Source organism: Schistocerca gregaria, chromosome 2, assembly GCF_023897955.1.
Source record: "Schistocerca gregaria isolate iqSchGreg1 chromosome 2, iqSchGreg1.2, whole genome shotgun sequence".
Lineage (NCBI taxonomy): Eukaryota > Metazoa > Arthropoda > Insecta > Orthoptera > Acrididae > Schistocerca > Schistocerca gregaria.
The window spans coordinates 603,516,919-603,538,534 of NC_064921.1; the positions used below are offsets into that span (position 1 = coordinate 603,516,919).

At 42.8% G+C, this 21,616-nt stretch overlaps 1 protein-coding gene across 2 annotated transcripts in view; it reads left to right on the forward strand.

The window, feature by feature from the left end:
* Positions 1–6,646, forward strand: part of LOC126334546 (protein dimmed-like) — a 264,729-nt gene extending 258,083 nt beyond the window's left edge. For both annotated transcript variants that reach the window (XM_049996912.1, XM_049996913.1), the window contains exon 5: positions 5,517–6,646. In XM_049996912.1, coding sequence (XP_049852869.1) covers positions 5,517–5,646 — 130 coding nt within the window. In that variant the 3' untranslated portion in view covers positions 5,647–6,646. The remainder of the gene's footprint in view (positions 1–5,516) is intronic.
* Positions 6,647–21,616: the final 14,970 nt, after the last annotated feature.

A 21,616-nucleotide genomic window follows, 5' to 3' on the forward strand; every position in this document is an offset into this window, starting at 1 on the left:
GTTGGAGTGGGGAGTGGCTAGGGGGAGAGAGTCTGGGGCACTATGTGTGTGTGTGTGTGTGTGTGTGTGTGTGTATGTATGTATGAGGGCCATATTCTTATGGTAAATTGTGAGTAAGTTGAATACTCTTATTCTACACTCCTGGAAATGGAAAAAAGAACACTTTGACACCGGTGTGTCAGACCCACCATACTTGCTCCGGACACTGCGAGAGGGCTGTACAAGCAATGATAACACGCACGGCACAGCGGACACACCAGGAACCGCGGTGTTGGCCGTCGAATGGCGCTAGCTGCGCAGCATTTGTGCACCGCCGCTGTCAGTGTCAGCCAGTTTGCCGTGGCAGACAGAGCTCCATCGCAGTCTTTAACACTGGTAGCATGCCGCGACAGCGTGGACGTGAACCGTATGTGCAGTTGACGGACTTTGAGCGAGGGCGTATAGTGGACATGCGGGAGGCCGGGTGGACGTACCGCCGAATTGCTCAACACGTGGGGCGTGAGGTCTCCACAGTACATCGATGTTGTCGCCAGTGGTTGGCGGAAGGTGCACGTGCCCGTCGACCTGGGACCTGACCGCAGCGACGCACAGATGCACGCCAAGACCGTAGGATCCTACGCAGTGCCGTAGGGGACCGCACCGCCACTTCCCAGCAAATTAGGGACACTGTTGCTCCTGGGGTATCGGCGAGGACCATTCGAAACCGTCTCCATGAAGCTGGGCTACGGTCCTGCACACCGTTAGGCCGTCTTCCGCTCACGCCCCAACATCGTGCAGCCCGGTCGCCGCAGGAAGTACAACGATGGATTGTATACCAGTGTAGAGAAGAGAGTTTAAATCAGGGTCTCACGTTTCTCCATTCGGTAAATGAAGTAGCCCACCGACTGCACACATTTCGAATCTATCGCAACTATGGTTTCATCCGTTGTCGCTAACATTAAAAGTGAATACAGTGGTAAACCTAGTACGTAATTGTTGGGTGGAAAGTTTCTTTTGGATTCAGTCCCCCAAACTATAAAAAAATCTTGTTTGTACGACCGAGGCACACAGGGCCAACACCCGGCATCATGGTGCGGGGAGCGATCTCCTACACTGGCCGTACACCTCTGGTGATCGTCGAGAGGACACTGAATAGTGCACGGTACATCCAAACCGTCATCGAACCCATCGTTCTACCATTCCTAGACCGGCAAGGGAACTTGCTGTTCCAACAGGACAATGCACGTCAGCATGTATCCCGTGCCACCCAACGTACTCTAGAAGGTGTAATTCAACTACCCTGGCCAGCAAGATCTCCGGATCTGTCCCCCATTGAGCATGTTTGGAACTGGATGAAGCGTCGTCTCACGCGGTCTGCAGGTCCAGCACGAACGCTGGTCCAACTGAGGCGCCAGGTGGAAATGGCATGGCAAGCCGTTCCGCAGGACTACATCCAGCATCTCTACGATCGTCTCCATGGGAGAATAGCAGCCTGCATTGCTGCGAAAGGTGGATATACACTGTACTAGTGCCGACATTGTGCATGCTCTGTTGCCTGTGTCTATGTGCCTGTGGTTCTGTCAGTGTGATCATGTGATGTATCTGACCCCAGGAATGTGTCAATAAAGTTTCCCCTTCCTGGGACAATGAATTCACGGTGTTCTTATTTCAATTTCCAGGAGTGTATTATCGCTCTTTTAGTCAGTCAAAGTATTTTCATTTTTTGTTATGGTCTTCTGTATGAAATATTCTTCCTGTCGAGCAACTCCTTCCTTTTGCTGTTATGGCAAAAGACTACCATGTCCATTTTTATCCTGTTGTAGCGCTGGTGGTTTTCTTTTATTAGATTTTCTTAATATATGAAGTGAGTCCATTCACTTTTCAACAACCTTGTATGTTCTTTGTACCTGATATTAAAAGTTCTTACAATCATCCCAATATATTTAGAGTTACAGCTATAACATGTTAGTTCATATATTCCTGAACATTTTTATTTAGCTTCCTGTTCTGTCACAGTTCCTAATTCCTCTTGTATTGTTCTATTTGTCTTGAAAGGTACGTTAATTTTGAGTTTTTGAAGATGTTACTAATCTTGTGTATAAGCTGGTTATGGCGTGTTATCTTGATGTGCTATTTTATGTTTGTGTTGAGGGATATGTTTTCTGGTGTGAGAGTGCATTATGTGCTTGTATATCTGGATTGTTTTTAATTTCCCTGACATGTTTTTGTATTTTACTTTTAATGATGTGTAGTTTCTATCCTCTCTTGCAATTGTATCGATTGGTTTGTGCTATGTTGATGATCATATTTAGTTTTTGTTCATAGTTCTTTTTACTTAGAGGTGTTCTGCACAATCTGTATACCACATGTCTGATGGCTGCCATTTTTTGATAATGTGGGTGCTTTGAGTCTTGTGGAGTATGTCTGCAGCTGCTTCCTTTCGTGTTTTTCGTTAGATTTTGAGGTCGAGGGAAAAGTCCGCAAATATTAATAATATTATACTTAGATATAAGCTACATCAACTTGTTCAGATACAAGGTGCATGTCTCTGAATTTGTTTGATACCTGTTGTCTTGCCAACATGATAAAGACTCCAAACCAGAACAATAATGGTCGCATTAACGTCATGCATTCGATTTGACAGATCTTCTAAGAAGCAGCATCTGTTGCAGAATAGATACACGGAAAAAGCCGTAGGTAGAAAGAAGTGGAGCAAAACGCATTTGGCTAACAGAAAGAAATCTCTGGAAATTACACATAAATATTTTAAAACGATGTCAATGTCGAATTCATGGTTCTCTCAAACCTGGTTAATTTAATACTTAGCAAATCCCACTACGACTTTTGTGATGTCTCTGAATGGCTACATTCCGGAACAGTTGATGGGACATAATACAGGGTATTTATAAATTAGTTATACAAAGTTACCTTCAATTGTGAAAAAGGTAAATAACTTACAGAAATGTTTGATACAGCACTGAATGCAGTATGTCTTCAAGTTTTAATTAGAAATGTTCAGTTTTGACTCAGCAAAAAATAAAGAACTGTAAATCTTGTTACAGCTAACAGAACAAAAAATCGTTTACATTGCTACACCAAGAGGAAATGCAGATGATAAACGGGTATTCATTGGACAAATATATATACTAGAAATGACATGTGACTACATTTTCACGCGATTTGAGTGCGTAGATCCTGAGAAATCAGTACCCAGAACAACCACCTCTGGCCGTAATAACGGCCTTGATATGCCTGGGCATTGCGTCAAACAGAGCTTGGATGGCTTGTACAAGTACAGCTGCCCATGCAGCTTCAACATATTGTATTATGTGACATGGTTTCTGCTCACCCCATATCCAAACATTACGTTGATTGTCTTTACCATAGGTATGGAAGGTGGCTTCGTCAATGAATACAGTTTTATTAAAAAAGTCATTTTCATTCTGCATTTTGTTAAACATATCTAAACAAAACTCAAATCGTTTTTTTCTTTTGTTTGTCAATTTCTCTTTAAGCTTGCAACAGTTCCAGTTTTTAGGGTTTGAGAACAGGCGTTTCTGTAATACCTTCCACACTTGAACACCAGACATATTCAATTCTAAGCTGGCTCGTCTCGTTGATTTACACGGACTACGAATGTAAGACTTCCGAACTTGTTCATCTGCTGCGTCAGAGACTTCTGGCAAATCCTGATCCGGCGTCCAATGCGGTACACAGCCAGTTTGAGTGAAAAGGTTGTGCAAATTAACATCAGTTCGTCTCTGAGGTGGTGGCTTGCGATATGTAGCTCTGAATTGTCTCTCAACTGTGGAAGCGGATTTGGATTCATGAAAACATATACAACACTGCGCACACTCTGCACCGTTCGTTATATGACTCCATGATGACTCTCGGAGTAACTCATTCGCTCATGCCACCTAGCAGGAACGTCGGGAACTAACCGCGTTAGATTTGGATTAACTTGAAGATGTACCGCATTTTGCAGTATCAGACATCTCTGTAAGTTATTTGCTCTTTTCATGGTTAAAGGTTACATTTGTGTAACTAATTTGTAAAGGCCCTGTATTGTGATAAAGCGGTAAAAATACACTGCTGGCCATTAAAATTGCTACACCAAGAGGAAATGCAGATGATAAACGGGTATTCATTGGACAAATATATATACTAGAAATGACATGTGACTACATTTTCACGCGATTTGAGTGCGTAGATCCTGAGAAATCAGTACCCAGAACAACCACCTCTGGCCGTAATAACGGCCTTGATATGCCTGGGCATTGCGTCAAACAGAGCTTGGATGGCTTGTACAAGTACAGCTGCCCATGCAGCTTCAACACGATACCACAGTTCATCAAGAGTAGTGACTGGCGTATTGTGACGAGTCAGTTGCTCGGCCACCATTGACCAGACGTTTTCAGTTGGTGAGTGATCTGGAGAATGTGCTGGCCACGGCAGCAGTCAAACATTTTCTGTATCCAGAAAGGCCCGTACAGGACCTGCAACATGCGGTCGTGCGTTATCCTACTGAAATGCAGGGTTTCGCAGAGATCGAATGAAGCGTAGAGCGACGGGTCGCAACACATCTGAATTGTACGTCCACTGTTCAAAGTGCCGTCAATGCTAACAAGAGGAGACCGAAACGTGTAACCAATGGCACCCCATACCATCACGCCGGGTGATACGCCAGTATGGTGAAGACAAATACACGCTTCCAATGTGCGTTCACCGCGATGTCACCAAAGACGGATGTGACCATCATGATGCTGTAAACAGAACCTGAATTTATACGAAAAAATGACGTTTTGCCATTCGTGCACCCAGGTTCGTCGCTGAGTACACCATCGCAGGCACTCCCGTCTGTGATTCAGCGTCAAGGGTAATCGCAGCCATGGTCTCTGAGATGGTAGTCCATGCTGCTGCAAACGTCGTCGAACTGTTCGTGCAAATTGTTGTTGTCTTGCAAACGTCTCCATCTGTTGACTTAGGGATCGAGATGTGAGTGCACGATCCGTTACAGCCATGCCATCTCGACTGCTAGTGATACGAGGCCGTTGGGATCCAGCACGGCGTTCCGTATTACCCTCCTGAACCCACCGATTCCATATGCTGCTAACAGTCATTGTATCTCGACCAACGTGAGCAGCAATTTCGCGATACGATAAACCGCAATCGCGATAGACTACAATCCGAGCTTTATCAAAGTCGGAAACGTGATCGTACGCATTTCTCCTCCTTACACGAGGCATCACAACAACGCTTCACCAGGCAATGCCGGTCAACTGCTGTTTGTGTATGAGAAATCGGTTGGAAACTTTCCTCGTGTCAGCACATTGTAGGTATCGCCACCGGCGCCAACCTTGTGTGAATGCTCTCGAAAGCTAATCATTTGCATATCATCGCATCTTCTTCCTGTCGGCTAAATTTTGCGTCTGTAGCACGTCATCTTCGTGGTGTAGCAATTTTAATGGCCAGTAGTGTAGTTGTTAGCATATGGTAATTCGAGAAGCTTATACTTTGACACTTTCTTCTGCTTGCAGGTTCTTCGACGTCGAATGTGCCTCAAACGAGAGCACCAACGGCAACAACAGCGCCGGAGAGCCGGAAGACATGGAGCCCAACAACAACTCTCTCTACCAGGAGAACCTGGAGCCCGTGTCCGCGCTCTGACGCCGCCGGCCGCGCTCCGCCCCTCCACGCAGTCCACAGTTACCGGCACGCTGGCCCAGCCGCCTGCCACCGCCGCACGCACCTGCCAGTGTTGGCCCACAACCCAAGTGCCTTACTTTAACGTGCTCATACTCAACATTCCAGCTCCAAGACTGTGATTCACAGCAGTGCAAACATAACTAGAAGTCAGTCGTTTAAGTGGATCTTTTAAGTGCTTCCATTGTGAACCGTAAACTTCTCTTCTAGAAGCAGCTGAGTGCGCGAGTGTTAAACTGAGGTGTGCTGTGTTTCGGTAGCAACGAACCTTTTCGAAGCATCAGCAGCACCAGAGGGAGTTGTGTGAATTTTCGCACTCTTTACGGAGACCTGTATCGAGGAAAATGTGCTCACAGAAACTATGCTAGAAATAAGAATAGTCTTTAGTTATTATAAGAGAGTTTAATGTTCTTTACCTACATTGGGTACATGAATATTTTTTATATACGTGATACTTAATACTTGGTACATTATATTAATGACTTTGTATTAGCTCTTCTCAGCAACTCCAACATCAATTGAGTAGCTATTGTGCAATCGTGTAAGATCTACAGGGTGCGATTTGAAGGTGATGAATGAAATACTTATTACTATTCCGCTTACAAGTTAGCGGTGGAATATTGTATAAAGCAGATAAACTCGTAATTTAATATAATCCTGCCATGAGAAATGTATAGATCATAGTGTATGTGTCCTTCTGTGTAAGAGATCAAAGTATGCTAACCTACAAAATGTGTTATAGAAACAAGGGGAAGTCATTAACGCCCTGCTACTTGGTCTGCAGATCAGTACTTTCACTTTTCAGAAATGACAAAGTGTGCAAAAAATCAAGTTACCTCAAATGCTGATGCAAAATATGTCGTCAGAAAGGCACTGTACCTTCTTCGATCACACGTAAAATCCATCCATATGTGGTGCCAAACCAAACGTGATTTTTTCTCATTAAAACTGAATTCATACAGTTTTCATGCGTTGTTTATTTAGTAGTATGTGCACTTACCTAAGCTACATGAGTTCTTCGATATTATTCTGATGTTGCCTATAAAAAGCTTCATCTATTTTTCTGGACAGAGACCACCGATGCAGAGGTTTGAAATCCACAGAAACTGGTCCATTTATTAACATTTCAAATTTACGATCTGCATGTAGCTTTTCTGCAACTTTCGAGTCGCAGCCGAGTCTCACAGGCATCGCGTTTAAATTTATCATTTCCTTGCTACTAATTCTATGCGAACCAAATTTTGCAGGCACTGCCCGCATACACTGCTGAACGTACCTGCAAAAGCATGCCATTGCACGAGACTCGGGCCAGTCTCGAAATTGTTAAGAGTCGAATCCACCATAAGCTATTACCATGTACGACACAGTTCCTCTCATCTGTTCACACAATTTTATTTCGAATTACTCAGTACAAAACCAAGTCGGCATATAACTTTAGACACTTCGCAGTCCTTTACCAAATATCTTTACATCCAAGTCACCAACCTATGTAAATACAATCAGTGCATTATTTCTTTGTCCCTTTCACAGGGGCAAAACGTGGAACAGAAGAAGCAAGTTCAATCAAAAGCGTGCTTGTGGAATACAGACTGTTTTTGTGTTGTTATTTATCATTAAGAAAAGAAAAGAAGGGAGACAATGAAACCAAGTCATGGCACTTAGCTTACAGGCTTTGATTAATGCATAGGATTACGTCGCATAAAGTTCTCCATCTCTGGATGGATTGCCGTCACATACCCTCAGTTCGTGAAATAATGTGGAAAGATTTAAAATCTTACCTCGCATGTCCTCCCCCTCTTAAAAAGTACTATGAATACAGTACAACGTGCCACAACAGAGCTTTCGGAGGAATAGTTGACTGATCTCAAGAAAATTGTATATAGTAAAATAAATAAAGATGGCAGAGAGGCCACATAAAATACAAGCAATGTGGCAAACCGTTTAAGAAGCAGTACCTGCTCCAGAACAGACACAAGAAGGTCACACATAGAGAGGTGTTAATCAAAACCAAAGTGACAAAGTGAAAAGCCACAGTACAATGCTATCATAGTACACTTAATAAATTATAGTTATATACAGGGTGAGTCACCTAACATTACCGCTGGATATATTTCGTAAACCACATCAAATACTGACGAATCGATTCCACAGACCGAACGTGAGGAGAGGGGCTAGTGTAATTGGTTAATACAAACCATAAAAAAATGCACGGAAGTATGTTTTTTAATACAAACCTACGTTTTTTAAAATAGAACCCCGTTAGTTTTGTTAGCACATCTGAACATATAAACAAATACGTAATCAGTGCCGTTTGTTGCATTGTAAAATGTTAATTACATTCGGAGATATTGTAACCTAAAGTTGACGCTTGAGTATCATTCCTCCGCTGTTCGATCGTGTGTACCGGAGACCACAGAATTACGTAGGGATCCAAAGGGAACGTTGATGGACCTTAGGTACAGAAGAGACTGGAACAGCACATTAAGTTCACATGCTAACACCTTTTTATTGGTCTTTTTCACTGACGCACATGTACATTACCATGAGGGGTGAGGTACACGTACACACGTGGTTTCCGTTTTCAATTACGGAGTGGAATAGAGTGTGTCCCGATATGTCAGGCGAATAGATGTTCAATGTAGTGGCCATCATTTGCTGCACACAATTGCAATCTCTGGCGTAATGAATGTCGTACACGCCGCAGTACATCTGGTGTAATGTCGCCACAGGCTGCCACGATACGTTGTTTCATTTCCTCTGTGGTCTTAGGCACATCACGGTACACATTCTCCTTTAACGTACCCCACAGAAAGAAGTCCAGAGGTGTAAGATCAGGAGAACGGGCTGGCCAATTTATGCGTCCCCCACGTCCTATGAAACGCTCGTGGCCCGTGTTTGTTACAACACGCAACTGAACGTCGGAGGTTTGAAGCGTCAACTTTAGGTTACAATATCTCCGGATGTAATTAAATTTTACAATGCAACAAACGGCAATGATTACGTATTTGTTTACATGTTCAGATGTGCTAACAAAACTAACGTGGTTCCATTTAAAAAACTTAGGTTTGTGTTAAAAAACATACTTCCGTGCATTTTTGTATGGTTTGTATTAAACAATTACACTAGCCCCTCTCCTCATGTTCGGTCTGTGGAACCGGCTCGTCAGTATTTGATGTGGTTTACGAAATATATCCAGCGGTAACGTTAGGTGACTCACCCTCTATAAAGTTCTTGATGGAAAAAATTAATGCCGAACATGTTTCAATAACGAAGTAACAAAAAAGAAACCTAAACCCAAAATATTCAGTTTCATATTTTTAAATATTTATTCAGAAAAAAACAAGGAGTATTAGCACCATTCACTCTACATTCGACAGTGAAAATGTGTTGCACATTAATCAGACCTAATGTTGTTTAAGTTAGTTGGAAAAGCCGGGACTCAGAAAGAGCAAAGGACTCGTCAGTGTCTCTAAATCTGGAAGTGAATCAGCCCCGCTCTGAACTAAAATCTGTCACATATTCCTCAAGGAAAACAACGATTAGCGCAGTGTAGGCCATAAACATAACGATATACATGAAACAAAATAGCTGCTCCATGGCGGCGTTATGGATCCTATACATACGTTTTCGGTGAGAGCTGTATCTGACTTAGATTTGATGCAGTACACATTTGATTAATATGCTACCAAATACGGCTTCAGTTCACAATTCTCGTAGCTAAAAAAGACTGGCTGAATACCACAATATACTCTCCTAAGGTTGATACATGGAGACCTGTCATCACTGCTATTGTGCCAAACTAAATTTATTCCCTATCTCACTGACAAGCTACCTCATTCTCTCCATCTGTAAGTAGGGCTATGATTTATGATTAACAGCAGACAGGCTTTGTAGTGGCAGGACTCTCAGATTGCCACAGTGGATAACAACTGACTGTACACCGCAATCAAAATTAATCCTCTTCAAGATAAATGGGTTTGGTGGGTAATGTGAAAAGGGATCTTTGGAATATTCTGCATTCAGTAGGTCCCGGCATCCATCAGCTGTGATGTCAAGACATTATTACTACCTATGGATACTCTTTAATGGCGAAATTACGAGGGTTGGAACTTAAATAGTGACAACTATTTATTCACAACCGATACAAAAGAGTCACACGCTTGCACCTGTTACTGTACTTCAAAGTAGTCACCAGCGTTGTGTAAAATCCGTTGCCAGCGATGTGGAAGGCGTAGTATACCGTTAGCAGAGCCTGTTCTGTTGATGGTGCGAATGCAGCGGTCTAAAGTTATGATGATTCTCGTGTACGACTGTGATGGTGTTATCCTAACGCATTACGTTTCTCCACGGCAGACCATCAATGCACAGTATACTGTTAGTTTTAGGAGCATCACCTGCGGCCAGCTATGTGAAAGAAGTGGCGGCACTTTCTGCGCAACCCACCCATCATTTTGCACGACAATGCGCGGGCGCATAAAGCGCAAGCTGTGGCTGCTCTGTTCGGTTGGTGGGACTGGGAAGTACTGTACTATCCACCATACTCCCCGGACTTAAGTCCTCGTGACTTTGATTTCATTCCGAAGAGGAAGGAACCACTTCGTGGCATTCGCTTCAGAACTGTTCCAGAGATTCGACAGGCAGTAGACCGCACCATCAACAGAACAAGCTGTGCTATGAGTATACTATGCCTTCCACATCGCTGGCAACGGGTTCTACACAACGCTGGTGGCTACTTTGAAGGACAGTAACAGGCGCAAAAAAAATGGTGCAAATGGCTCTGAGCACTATGGGACTTAACTACTGAGGTCATCAGTTCCCTAGAACTTAGAACTACTTAAACCTAACTAACTTAAGGACATCACAAACAGCCATGCCCGAGGCAGGATTCGAACCTGGGATCGTAGCGGTCTCGCGGTTCCAGACTGTAGCGCCTAGAACCGCACGGCCACTTCGGCCGGCCTAACAGGTGCAAACATGTAACTCTCTTTTATCGGTTGTGAATAAATAGTTGCCACTATTTAATTTCCAACCCTCGTATACGCACTCTAGATTTATACAGAAACAGTGTGTGACTACTACCGTATCCATCACATTCATGTGAGTGTGCTTTAATTTCTGGCAGATTGGCAAAAAGAGTCGTCTTAATTTAGTTCAATAAGAGATAAAAATGTTCAAATGTGTGTGAAATCTAATGGGACTTAACTGCGAAGGTCATCACCCCCTAATCTTACACACTACTTAACCTAAATTATCCTAAGGACAAACACACAGACCCATGCCCGAGGGAGGACTCGAACCTCTGCCGGGACCAGCCGACTGCAGCGCCTGAGAAAGCTCGGCTAATCCCGCGCGACAATAAGAGAAAATCTGTTTGTTATCCTGTTTGCTTTATGTATTACAGTCGCCCATCGCAGGTGCAAGGATCGCGCCGAATCTTGAATGAATGAGAAACCTTAGAAACTGATCTTTACTGCTGAAAGAAAGTGCAATGGGAACGTAGTTGATCCGGCAAGACCATGTGTGGTCGGACAACTTATATGCTTTTTTTTATTAATCTGTTTCGAAATGATACCTCCTAAAATTCTAGCATGTGCTTTGCTTTTCGGTAAAGAACCCAAACGCTAATTAAATTCCATAGAAAAACTCATTTATTACACAACAATTCACTCTGCACACCAGACAATGCCATCATCAGGAATAATATTCAAACTATATTTCCGCAAACTCACTGGCAATGGAACAAACTCAAATGGCAAATCAGGAATGTTGCCTTCAGAAGCAAAGAGGACAAAATCATCAGTTATACTGGAAGAAAGAATGATACAATCGAGCGTGTACGTTGAAATTTGAAGATGTAACCAACAGTTAAACAACAAAGAAAAGCCCGACCATGCAGATGTAATTTCTCTTCTCAATAGATGGAAACATGCAGTTGAACTGAAAAGAGCTAAAGGCTAACAGGAAGATCATCTACGGCGGGCAAAGTACGTTAAGTTTAGCAAAATTCATCATAAAATGCAGAGACTGTCAGTGCCGGTATTCATTGTTCCAGAAAGATCGGATGCCATGTAGCGAAACAGTTCACAAATCGCCAGCACAAACTAGTCGCCACACAAAGGAAGCGACCTCAACGCCATAAAAGTTGCGCTACTGGAAAACAGCAACTTCCCATCCACGTTATATTTACTGTCATAAGTAATCGCTGAAGGCGAGAAACCAAGACTTCAGGGGACACACTTGTGGGTGGTAGCCAGGGAAGCTTCCAACGAATGCAAGGGACGACACGGGGAAGTTATCACAAGTCAACACCAAATCACCACCTGGACAATTACTACCAACGAACAAAGTACTGGTAGACCACATCTAATGGTACTCACAAGTTAATTCATCTTTACGCGGAAATACCATCAAAAGTGACGTAATTAACTAATAGAAGAATATGAAACTGTCGATACCGTCATGTTTAAAAGACATAGCTCACTGAATGCATCTTAACATAATGATTTTAAGGAACAACCATACTCATTCATCAAGGTCCGCAGCACGATTGCCTAGATAATTTGCTTTTCCCCTCCTGTTCGGCTGTTGGAGCGGTACTTGGCGTTTTTTATCAGAAGGCGGGAGGGGGAGGGTGTGGTATCGGCTCGATTAGCCAATGGGAGGAGGAGAACCTTCAAAGCGTACTCTTTGGTGCTTGTTTTATTTCTGGACATGTAATAAGAATCGCGAAAGCTGTTGATTTGCTACATGTTATTCTACACAGTATTTTTGGATGATAGGCAGATGATTCTAGAAGATGATAACACTACTTTCGAAAAGAAATCTTCTCTGCCCGTACGAGACATTAAAAAAGACTCAGCCATGGTTTCAACGCAACGCAACGGACAAAGAAGGAAAGGAAACTAGCAATGGGCACATGCAAGAGGCTGCTCGATTCAAGAAAATATAAACAACATCCCACAGTGATATTCAGCATGTGTTTCAGATGATTGATATAACTGAAAAAAAGAGGACAACAAGATAGTGTCGTTGCAAGTTATGAAATACAGGGAGGCGGAAAAAAGTACAATTTTCAAAAATAATTTCGAAATATTTTTGGAACAGTGTAGGGCGAAGAAGCGCACGTAATACTGACCATTTGTAATTACACCACGAAACTAAGTCACCTCATATCTAAAGCACCAACCTGAAAGAAAGAAATGCATTCACTCACGCAATCGTGACAGCACAATTGCACAGTACTCACATGTACACTTACGTGCAAAGCACGAAACTTAGTAAAAGTAATTACTGCTATCAAACAATGGGAGATAAGCTACGCTTGAGGAATGTTCTTATTTCAAGTCCTTTTATCACTTTTAAATAAGCTGCTCAGTGCAGCATGAACCAACATTTAGAGAAATACAAAGCTTAAGTGGAAGGACAGAGCTGGTCAATATTCTGCTATTCCTAAATTGTTGTTTGTGAACCTCTTGTTACTAGTGTTGTAATTTATTATTTCAATCACTCAATAAGAGGAACTACTTTTATGAATCGGGAGAAAACGATGCACACGAACACAGTAACACTTTGATTTACACGTGAGGTATACTCTCAAATTGGTGCTTTAATGTCATGAATGTTCAAGTTCATAAACTGACTAGCAGTGGACTAAAGCAGAATAACATTTATGAAGTGTTACCGTTACCAAAAAATAATTTTCTTGCTGCCGATGGCACTTCAGTATCGTAAACATATGGACATTGTTCGTTGTGCTGTGCAGAATGCAATCCTGCGCTTTCAGATTCTTCTGGACACTGATGGGCGCCATATTGAGCCCCTTTTGTAGCAGTAATGGTACTATTATGTAATAGTATGATGTACTGTAGCATCACATAAAAAGTATTTCAGTTGTATTGATTCTGCATTATTTCTCTTCCCCACGTCCTTGACATTAATGCTACCAAGTTTGGTCCCCATACAGTAATTAGTTCCGTGTTATAACGTGTTAAGTAGGGAAAGTTTAATTATAACCAACCTGCATTGACGTTCCAGATGTGTTCAGTACAGGATCTCTTTTTGCCAAATCCTGCCTGATACTCGCCAGTCTGTAGCTCCGCTTGCAGCTGAACTCGGTGCAGCAGAGCTGCAGATAGAATTTTATAATTTATTGGAAAAAGTGAGACTCCTCTGAAATTGTTCGAATCTGTTTTGTTTCCTTTCTTGTGGAGTGGCTGCAGCAAAGTATTCTTACATTCTTTTGAGATTTTTTTCTGTTGTCGAAACTACTGACATTATTCTGTGAATTTTTGGCGTCATGTTTTTATGGTCAGTTTATTTATTTATTTACTTTCTTGCGACAGAAGATTCAACGTTGTTCCGTAGTCAAGCTGAAGAACAGAACAGGGTCGAAATAGTGTCCCTGATCTTTTCCCTTTCGCTTCCCGTACAGCTCCTATCAAGCTGCAGAAAGTAATTGGTCCAAGAACGTCTTGGTGCGAGGATTCCCAGCACATGCTAAACATAGCAGCTGTATACATCTGCATAATATTCCGCAAGCCACCTAACGATGTGTAAAAGAGGGTACTCTTGGTACCACTAACTGATCCTCCCTTCCCTTTTCGACTCACGAAAGGCGCGTGGAAAGAATAGCTGTCCCGAAGTATCTGTATTAGTTTTAATTTCTCCAATTTTTTTAATGTTAGTCGTTTCGCGAGATGTATGTGGGAGGAGGTAATGTGTTGTGCGACTCTACCTGGAAAGCGCTCTCTCGAAATTTTAATAGTAAACCGCTCCGTGATACACAACGCCTCTCTCACAACTTCTGTCACTGGAATTTGTCGAACATCTCTGTAACGATCTCTTATCGACGAAACAATCCGGTGACGAAATGCATTGCTGTTGGTTGGATCTTCTCTGTATTTACTACCAGTCCTGCCTGGTAATAATCATAAATTGATCATTAATAGTCAAGAATCGATCGAGCAAGCTCCCTGTAGGCCACTTCCTTGCTGGACCAGTTACATTTCCTTAAGATTCTTCCTATGAACCTCAGCCTGGCAGCTGCTATTTCTACATTTCGTTTCATGTGGTCATTCCACTTAAGGTCGCTCTGGATTGTTACTTCTAAATATTTTACGTAAGATAATGTTTCCAGCAATTTGTCATCAATAGTGTAGTTGTACAGTAGTGGATTTCTTTTCCTATACATGCGAAATATGTTACAGGGTCACCTGCCAGAGCCTGCAACATTTATCAATCCTCTATGGATCATTTTGCAAAATCGATACTGTCTTCTGGCATTGCTTTCTTTCCCATAGGAAACCGTGCGAACAGTCTTACGGAGGTTCTGTGTCTTTCTACTAGACCATTTATACGCACTGTAGACGATAACGGCCCTTTCACACTCCCTTGCGGTACTCCGGAATTACCTTTTCATTTGCGGATTTTTTCCCTTGAGAGCGATTATTGAGTTCTATCTGTAAGAAAGTCTTCAATCCAGTGGCAAATCTGGTCCGATACTCCGTAAGCTGTTATCTTTTCACTAGTCGACAGTGCTGGACGGCATCAAATGCCTTCCTGAAGTCAAGTACTACAGTATCAACTTGAGTACTGTTATCTACAGCGTTATGGATCTCATGGAGGAACAGAGCGAGCTGACTTTCTCAAGATCTATGTTTGCTGTATCCATGTTGACTTTTATAGGGGAGATTTTCGTTCTCCGAAAACGCCATCACCTGCACGTGCCCGTCTACCGCCCCCAGTCATCACAAGGAAGCCTTATGCCGCTGATACACAACGCACTCACGACGGCAGTTAGACGAGGGGGAAAAGTGTAAGATGTCACGGTTCGAAGGACGTCCTCTCTAGGAATTGGGAACTCCTCATACTCTATGGAGTGCAACACAGCACACACGCAGTCATGTAGCTACGAATTCTGTAATCTAGTTTGCATGCGTGCCGATAGTTTAACTTAAGCACCTTACCCAAATTGCCATGGCTGATTGAGGCGTTGGGGTAGGAGTATAACCAAAGGTTGAAAGTTGAAAGCTATATCTTCTTATCTCGTGTTTTCTACTGAAAACTCGTGCTTGTACTCTTGTTAACTTTACTATTAGAGAGATCGCCAAAACTTTACTTTTTTTTTAATTGGTCCTGTGCGCAACAAATAACTTACTTGGTCTTTCTGCTGCCACTGCTTGATCTGCTTCATTCCATTATTTAACAAAAGCAAAAAAAACCTATTATTCATGCTGAGTGCAATGCATGTTCAGTATGGCGGCTCCTGCTGTTGCTGCGGCTGCTGCTGCTTACCACAACTACATGTAATTCAAGAGAAAGGGCTTGGTCAAACCTAAACTCGATAAATGATAACCCAAACAAAAAAAACTATATTCTGAAAGCGATTCTTTCTCATTCAATTAACAAAACGCAAGAAGCTCTTTGAACAATCGCTTCGTTTGTAAATCTGCCTCCAGTGTCATTAAAGCAATATTACAAATTAATCAAACTCTTGAGACAGACTGAAATACTTCTCAATTGAATGCATAGTGAAACAATTCCCTGACAATTACAAAAGAAATCAATGATAAAAATCAATTCTTAATCTAACAATGGTTTCCCATTAAGAATTCAACTCCTATCATTAACAAAATTACCGTCTGCTGCTATGCACATACAATAACCCTTTTCTTTAAATTAATAACCGCGCTGCAAATTATAAAAAAAATATCAACTAAATACCAAATCCTATGTCGCTGCTGGCGGACACGGCAGTACCGCAGCTCGGCGACGACCCCTCGCCCAACACACGTGCGCACCACAGCAGGCGGGCTCCTACACTGACCTCCAAACTGCCACTAGTTAATCCGTGCGCTGCGAGGCGCGACAACAATATCTTAGATTCCAGAGCTTGTGTATGCGCGCTGTAGTCAACCTTTACATCCGAAGAGAGTATTGCCAACTCTCAAGGTATCTGACATTCGTTCATAGCATCCATTTTTTTAAAACATCCACATAAATATAATTTATTCGTTCCAGAACAATGCGCCTTCAACATTTACAGACATGTTCTTCAATATATTGAAAATCGTTACTCAAAAAATATTATGTCAAGAAGCTCTTGACTTCAGTATACCCGGACAATTAAGACTCATTTCACAGATACTGGCCAACACCTTTAAATGTGAACATCTTACCAAAACTGAGAAAAACTCCCACGAGGTCACCACAACTCTAAAACAATTGTCCCGAATGTTAATTACAATACAATGCCAGAACATGTTTTAATGGTTGAAATGGCTCTGAGCACTATGGGACTTAACTTCTATTGTCATCAGTCCCCTAGAACTTAGAACTACTTAAACCTAACTAACCTAAGGGCATCACAGAACACCCAGTCATCACGAGGCAGAGAAAATCCCTAACCCCGCCGGGAATCGAACCCCGGGGCGGGAAGTGAGAACGCGACCACGAGCTGAGGACGAACATGTTTCAAAACAACAAACATAACAACACATTACATAAAACTTTCGATGTATTAGGTAAGGCCTGTTCAACTCTGTTAATAAAGCACAAAACAATTCAGTAGAACAAATGGTGAAACTGCACCAACGACATGCTCGTTGGAAGACAGTTATATCTGTCGTAATCGCAGCAATTTTACGTCGTACAATCCACATATGCCTTCCATCTCTTCAGTGGAGCCACCGACGTTTGCTTTCATTACATCTTGAACCAGCTTAATAGTTTACATTTGAATATATTACTTTTCCCTTAATATAGTTCGTTTCGTGAAACCTGCACGCTTCAGACACAGGCTAACGGTACAAAGAGCCAGACAGTAATTCTCAAGCCTCAATCAAAAAACATAAGTGAGGTGCAGTACTTGCAATAAATGTTCATAAAGTCCATTGAGACATGCAAAACTAATCTCGCCTTGGAAAATATATTGAAAACATCAATCTTAACACGACCCTTATATGTAGGTATTTGACAAGCTTTACATTTGCTGTGACAGTATTAATCATGAACCACAGTTTTACTTAGTGCCTCAAATAGGTTAAAAAAATCAGTAATACTGAACAAAGTGAGCACAACAATATTCTCAAATCAACTCGAATGAAGCATCCTAATCATTATATATCTTGAACCAACCAGAAATAATTACTATTCAGATTACAGCTGTAACGGCAGCATTAATCTTCCAGACTAAGTTGCACAAGTAGAAGTATAGCGGTAAAGGTCAGTAATATTTCACACAGTGTACCATAAAACAGACTGCAAATCAGGGTCACATCGTCACAACAGGTCCAGTTGTAAGGCGATGCGACAAGCATCAGGCGAGCGCGTCCACTCGCCGCTATCACAGCCCACCACTGCTTGTCGAATGTGACTTTTACTTCCTTGCATACAGTACACAGGCACTCAGTCGTACGCCGTAGGAAAGGACAACTCCTGCCTCAAAAGCACTCAAATTCGATTGCAATAGTAGCAAACATAAACCAGTAGCTCGGTATCACAGTGCAGCTAACCACGGTTCTGTTCGACTATGCATAAACCATGTGGCATTCCCCGAGAGCTAACAGATTGCTCTAGGTACCATTTCCGTATGAGCAGCCGAGAAGCACAATTCTGCCACCCCAGACGGAACTTGCAATCTCATTCTTTCCTTGTGTGTTACTCCACACTCCTCAGATTACGTGTTGAAATATCTTTGATACACGGCTACAATAGTGCCAATTACAGGCACGTATGGCTGATCGCAAGGTGCCAACCTGGACATAAAAGTACTGCCCCTGCTTCAGTCCAAGGGTGTTCAAAACCAATTCAAACAGCAAAACTTAGGTTGGTGTTGGAGTTTTTCCAGTCTTCGTCCAGTCATTTACTGGTCCTGGGTTACACGTTTTGTAGCTTACAAAACGCATTAGTTATGCCACTCCACATTAAAAATTGGAATGCGTGAAACGATAAACGACTGTTGTCCTATAGCAAAAGCAATCCAGAGTCACATATTTTAGATTCAGATAAGCTATGTTGTGATTCATATTATATTAAATTACTTATAGTCTATACACTGACTGAAAAAAAATCGCAGCACCGAGAAGGAGCCGGCCGGGGTGGCCGAGCGTATCTAGGCTCTACAGTCTGGAACCGCGCTACCGCTACGGTCGCAGGTTCGAATCCTGCCTCGGGCATGGGTGTGTGTGGTGTCCTTAGGTTAGTTAGGTTTAAGTAGTTCTAAGTTCTAGGGGACTGATGACCTCAGATGTTAATTCCCATAGTGCTCAGAGCCATTTTTTGAACCAAGAAGGGGTTCGAGGTAAATGAAAGTTGGTAGACATGTTTCTACATCCGTAAGATGCTGTATATTGAAATTTGGCACCAGAGGGATGCCAATCAAGTTGCTTGAAACACGCGCTGTAACGTTCGCGAGCGTCCCCCCCCCCCCCCCCCCTCCCCCCCCCCCCAACCTACTCTTTGCCTATGGCGTGTCATCGTAGTGACGACTTTTTAGTGCAGTGTTTCCAGTGATTGTTAAGTGTTCTGCGTCTTTTCCGAAGTGTTGCGAACGGATATCATACTGTCACTGGGTAAGATTTTTATATCTCTTGCGAACAGAAACCAGACTGTAGCCGTGTTGTCTTAATTGTATGTCTACTATTTTCCGCCGGCCGGAGTGGCCGTGCGGTTCTAGGCGCAACAGTCTAGAGCCGAGCGACCACTCCGGTCGCAGGTTGGAATCCTGCCTCGGGCATGGATGTGTGTGATGTCCTTAGGTTAGTTCGGTTTAATTAGTTCTAAGTTCTAGGCGACTGATGACCTTAGAAGTTAAGTCGCATAGTGCTCAAAGCGATTTGAACCATTTTGAACTATTTTCGCTCATGGTCGTGCGCTAGCGTTCTCGCTTCCCGCGCCCGGGTTCCCGGGTTCGATTCCCGGCGGGGTCAGGGATTTTCTCTGCCTCGTGATGACTGGGTGTTGTGTGATGTCCTTAGGTTAGTTAGGTTTAAGTAGTTCTAAGTTCTAGGCGACTGATGACCCTAGATGTTAAGTCCCATAGTGCTCAGAGCCATTTGAGCCATTTTTTGAACTATTTTCCCAGTCTGCTTCCTGTGTATTTTATTATCATCTCCCACCATTTGTTTTATGTTTTAACTTTCCATGATTTTCCGCCGTTTTACAATTCATGTCACCGTTTTATCGCCTGCTTTCATTGTTTCTTATCTTCTTATGGTTCAAATGGCTCTGAGCACTATGGGACTTAACATCTGAGGTCATCAGTCCCTTAGAACTTAGAACTACTTGAACCTAACTAACCTAACGACATCACACACATCCATGCCTGAGGCAGGACTCGACCCTGCGACCGTAGCGGCCGCGCGGTTCCAGACTGAAGCGCCTAGAACCGCTCGGCCACACCGACCGGCTTATCTTCTTATGTTTTAAAAATTTGCTGCTGCTGCCAGCCTTCCCCCTTTGGGGGAATCGAAATCCAATAAAGGAAAAAAAAGTCGTGAGCGTTAGTTACCTTCGATACTAGACATAGTGAGTTGATGTTAGTGAAGAACTTCTTTAAAACAACGACGACGCCATTATCAACAGTTCACTGAGTTTGCACCAGGTCGTGTAATAGGGCTACGATGATTTGGATGTTCTTTCGGCGATACTGCACGAAGACATGGCAGGAATGTACACACTGTACGTGACTGCTGGCAGCGGTGGTCACGGGAACGTATAGTCGCTAGCAGACCGGGCTCCGGATGGCCACGTGGCCGTGCCGAAATGGAAGGCAGACACAGTTCGAGCAACAGTTGGCACAACAGTAACACAGTGAACTTCAGGGAAAGCTTCGAGCCAGACTCCCCATAGTGTGCGTTTCACTGACCTCAAACCACCGCCATTTGCGACTTCAGTGGTGTCAAGAGAGGGCTCATTGAAGTGTGGAGTGGATATCCGTTGTATTCTCTGATGAAAGCCCTTTCTGCCTAGATACCAGTGGTGGCCGAGTAGTGGTTAGAAGGAGACCAATTGAGGGACTACAGCTAATCTGTTTGCGTGCTAGACACACACCTGGAGTTATGGTCTGGGGTGCGATTTCGTATGACAGCAGGAACACTCTCGTGGTTATCCTACACACGCTGACTACAGATTTGTACGTCAGTCTGGTGATTCGACTAGTTTTGCTGTCATTCACGAACAGCATTCCAGGTGGAGTTTTCCAACAAGATAACGCTCGCCCACATACCACTGTTGTAACCCAGCATGTGCTACAGAGTGTTGACACGTTACCCTGACCTGCTCGACTACCAGATCTGTCTCCACTCGAGTACATATAGGATATCATCGGACGACAGCTGCACCGTCATCCACAACCAGCATTAACCGTCCCTGTGCTGACCGACCAGATGCAACAGGCGTGGAACTCCACGCCACAAACTGACATCGGCATCTGTACGACACAATGCATCCACTTTTACATGTTTGCCTTCAACATTTTGACAGTTACACCGGTTATTCATGTACCAGAATTTCACATTCTCAATGGCTATTTCCGAGCTAAGATTAACCTGTGATCTTGAAACGTTAATCATTTAAACATGTTACTTAGAAGCATGTATTTCCAAAATTTCATTACTGTACATTATTTGTTTTTTGCGTTGCAATTTTTTGCTTCATTGTAATGTCTGATTTCAAATGAGTAAATATTTATTCACAGATTGGGATATTAAATACTGCATATTTAATAGAATTACAGAGATCATTGTCCTAAAGCCTAACAGAAAATTCATCGCAAATCGTTTGAAAAGAAAATGTGTTGAAAATAGCTGAAGCTTACTGATCTTTATTAAACCCATAGGCTTTAAAAGGCGAGCAACCTAAAATTATTTCGTAACCTTTGTAACCTCCCAACAGAAAAATTCCGAAACATTCCAACAATAAAAAATATAATTAT